The sequence below is a fragment of the Aegilops tauschii genome, chromosome 6 (genome assembly GCF_002575655.3).
Source record: "Aegilops tauschii subsp. strangulata cultivar AL8/78 chromosome 6, Aet v6.0, whole genome shotgun sequence".
In the NCBI taxonomy this organism is placed as follows: Eukaryota; Viridiplantae; Streptophyta; class Magnoliopsida; order Poales; family Poaceae; genus Aegilops; species Aegilops tauschii.
In genome coordinates this window covers 259,687,210-259,691,307 of record NC_053040.3, presented here as the reverse complement: position 1 = coordinate 259,691,307, position 4,098 = coordinate 259,687,210, and the positions used below count along the sequence as shown (strand labels likewise).

The 4,098-nt window shown below is 47.4% G+C and overlaps 1 protein-coding gene across 1 annotated transcript; it reads right to left on the bottom strand.

The window, feature by feature from the left end:
- Window positions 1-211: 211 nt before the first annotated feature.
- LOC109758162 (uncharacterized) lies at window positions 212-1,947 on the bottom strand. The gene has a single exon (XM_020317012.4). It carries the CDS (start codon window positions 1,789-1,791, stop codon window positions 541-543), a length of 1,251 nt encoding a protein of 416 aa, XP_020172601.1. The 5' UTR covers window positions 1,792-1,947; the 3' UTR covers window positions 212-540.
- Window positions 1,948-4,098: the final 2,151 nt, after the last annotated feature.

The window sequence follows — 4,098 nt, the reverse complement described above, 5'->3', positions numbered from 1 at the left end:
GTAACTGCATTCTGGCCACAATAACCTCTCCTGCTAAATGAATCACACTTATTGAAGAGAGTACATATAACATAAGCAGCACAGTTCAACCTGATGATCTCCATTACAATTCACAAGTTGGCCATAGGCTACTGTTGAGAACTCGAAACAGGACGTATGTTACTCAAACAAACAGAAGATAAGCACTGAGCACAGTTCGGCACACTGGTCATGATTCCAAAAGGAGCAAACCTTAACACCACCATATAACTAATCATGCTACATTCGGTGGGCCTGGGAGGGACATCCTTAATATCTTAGAATCACATCAAAAGCACAAACAGGCAGCTACAAGTTACTACAAACATCCCACCCACAGGTGTTCACCATAACTCTGCTACTCCTGGTTGCTAATACCACTACAAGCTCAGTAGCCATTTGCTCCGAGATAGACCAGCATAACTGGGAGCAATTTTAACCAGGGCAATGCCAATCAACAGATACAAATTCTTACCTAAAAAAACAGATACAAATTCTTGAACTGCTATCCCCGGAGTGACCTTACTGGCTCTCTTCCTCTTCGTCTTCCATCTCTTCCTCTTCTTCCTTGTTGCCGGAATCGCTGCCACTACCAATGCCTCCGGTATCCGCAGCACCAACATTGTTCTGGTTGTACTGGTAAGATGGGCGCTGTGAGGCATGGTGATGCCTGTCGTCCTTGACACGGTACCGGACATGGTGATTGCTGCTGGCCATGTCATCGGTTGCCATAGAGGCTCTCCTTGGACCGTTGCCATCAGCAGTAGCTGGCGAGTCGCCATCTTCTGCTGTAGAGGCTGAATTACCGACCATGGCAGCGGCAGCAAGTGGGACAGCGAGTGGAGCACCATTGTTGGCCTTCGAGATCTCCATCTGCATCTTGAGGAAGAACTGTACACGCTGGTCCTCCAGCTCGCGTGCGGCATCCAGGCGGTTCCGCTCCATCAGGAGCTCATGCTCCCCTTTTGAGGACTCCACGCGCTCGTATGTCTCCCCAAGCCGTCGAATCGCCTGTGCCAGCTCGCGCAGGCCCTGTGCACGGTCGCTGCTGTCCGCTCCATTCGCCGACTCCTCGAGGCGTTGCCTCTTGCCGTTCACGGCCTCAGCCAGTGGTTCAGGTGGGAACCCGTCGGACGACTCCGACGATGCTGACGCCTGGGGCGGCGATGGCAGCCTCCGCTTCATACCTGACGAGGGAAAGGCCGTGCGGGTGCGCTGAGGGAAGTTGACACGCGGGGCCATAGGTGCGGTGCTCCGGTTGCTGGGATTGGAGGAGCCAGAATTTCCTGCTGCCCCGCCAGAATTGCCCAGGAGCTTCTGGACTGGGGCGAGGAGGAAGTCAAGGCGGTCGAAGAATGGCCATGAGGAGTCCGACTTGGCCTTCTCGACTTTGTACTTCTTCTTGAGGGTGTCGATACGGTTCTTGCACTGGACGTCGGACTTGGGCGGCTTGGAGTAGCCATCGCGGGAGGAGACGACCTCGGCAACCTCCTGCCACTGCGGGTGGCGTAGGCTGCCGCGGCCGAGCGCGACAAAGCGCTCACCCCAGGCGTCGATCAGCGTTGAGGTGGCGCCGTCGCTCCAGGCGTCCTCCCTGCCCCCGCCCCCGCCGCCGCCGCTGCTGGAGGGACCATGCTTATGAATAGGGATGGCGAGGGCGAGGTGGCCGGGGGGCACGGCGGCGACGGTGACGGGGTCGGCGATCGGAAGCGGGGAAGGGGAGCGCCACGGTGACGGCGAGGGCGACGGGGAGGCGGCACCGTCGTCATCCATGAGCGGAGATCTGGAGGTCGTCGGTCGGCGGCGGGCGAGGGTTTGGGGATATTTCCAGGATGCGGAATTGTTCGGGATGCATTTGCATTTTGTGGCGTGCGGTGGCCGTCGTGTCCGGCGGCGATGGGAGGTGTTTATCTTTCTTTTTTACGGTGTGCTGAGTACATTCTTGAGTGACCTATCCGATATTTTCATTTCTTCTATTTATCACTGTCATCAATAAATTACTTCTTTGAAATTAAACATTTAAATTAATTAACCAGATATTGAAATATGGATGGGCTAAACCCATCCTAAAATTTCAGAAAAATCTCTTAAGGACACACTGGTGTCACGGTAAAGGAAATGGTGCAAGGCAGAACAACTACTCAGCGAGTTCTCCTTCACGAGCCCTCCCAAGGTCCACTTTTGGTAGGCTGTGCGGCGCCACGGGTCGTGCTCTATGGGCTTCCTTCGAATTTTGTTTGTTTATTTATTTTTATGTACGCATTTTTAGTTTTCAGATGATTTTTTTTGTTTCTCAGCTTTTCTGGTTTTTCCGTTATTCTTAGGTTTTGGACAAAAAAACAAAATTTTTGTGTGAAAAATGCTTTTTTCTTTGTGATAGGCACAAGTTTCCTTTAAATGTAGGCACAGATTTCCTTTCATGAGAGTCATAGTCATGCCTCTCGGAAAATGAACATATTTTCTTTTTTTTTTCTTCCGCTTGAAGGACGGATTTACTTTTCGAGGAGGTACGGATTTACTTCCGTGAGAGGAACAATCGTGCCTCTCGGAAAATGAAAATTTGTGTTTTTATCTTCCGCAAGAGGCACATATTTACTTCTCGTGGTATTTGCTTCCGCGAGAGGCACACTCACGCCTATCAGAAGAAGGAAAAAAACACATATGTTTTTTATTCCGTGAGAGACACTGATTTACTTCTCGTGAAGGCATGAATTTGCTTCTGTGAGAGGCACAATCTTGCCTCCAGGAAAAGGAAAAAATGTTTTCTTTCTTTTCCACGAGAGGTATAGATTTACTTCTCGTGGAGGCACGGATTTACTTCCGCGAGAGGCACAGTCAGAAAAAAGGGAAAACGTGTTTTCCTTTTTCCGCGAGAGGCAGAGATTTGCTTCTCGTGGAGGCACAAATTTGCTTGCGCGAGAGTCACAGTTGTGCCTCTTCGGAAAGGAAAAAAGAACATGCTCTCGATTCGGATTTTTCGTGAAAAAAATAATCGAAAACTATCAACATGGGATCTAGTTTGAAGATGTCGACGCGAGGAATCCAACGATGAAAATGGTTCGAGATTCAGACGCACGGTTTAAGAGATAAAACTTTTTAGTAAACAAATCTACGGAAAAGGGGAGAACTCCGAGGTTGCGACAAGTGGCGCACATGCAGCGGGCCACTTGTCGCAACCTGGGAGGTGGGAGAGACCTTGGCAAAAGTACTTCTAAATTAGTGATTTCGGATGGAAGTTTAGTACCACTCGGATTTGGCGAAAAGATTTGAACCTCTTTATAATGGGCTCTTCTTCCATATGCTATTGGAGCTTGAGAAGAAAAGTGGTTTCTGCATGCTGCACTATACCGGATCCCATCAGTAATTGAAGGGTATAGTGATGGGAATTGGGATCTCTGATGTTGATGAGATGAAGTCTACAATTGGATATGTATTTACACTTAGAGGTGGCACTATTTTATGAAAGTCTTGCAAGCAAACATCTGGTCGGCTAAGAATCTGGCAGAACCCTTTACTAAAGGACTATCACATGCTGTGATAGAAAATGCATCGAGGGAGATAGGTATGAGACCCACACGAGTTGCCATGGTGGTAACCCAACCTATATGATCAAATCACTCTACTATTAGTAGTGTTCTAGGAGGTGCAAGCTATAAAACATTTTTACAACTCATTAGGCATCTGCTAAACTTGTAACTCAAATACTTCTTTCCGCAATCTAATTGAAGAAACAAAATTTTCTTGTTACAATAAATTCTACTTATTTTGAAAATCTTTTGAAACATTTCAAAGGATCCAGATTTATGTCTCAATAAGTAAATATAAATATTTACTTGAGTCATCTTGAAGATAGATAAATACACTACTTGCGACAATACTTATCGCACTACGCACATCAATATGCACATTTTCAACTATTTTGTTGCTCGTTCTTTATTGCATGTGAACGATATTTTAGTTTACTTCACTAATTGGACAAAAGTTGCAAGTGTCAGATGATTCATAATCGGATGACTTCAAAATCAATCACTATGGAATTTCCCCATGTTGGTTTACCAATGTGACTAAATGCAGTACCAC

Bases quoted from the DNA above. Each gene is read 5' to 3' on its own strand.
- LOC109758162 (XM_020317012.4), bottom strand. From the start codon at position 1,791: ATGGATGACGACGGTGCCGCCTCCCCGTCGCCCTCGCCGTCACCGTGG.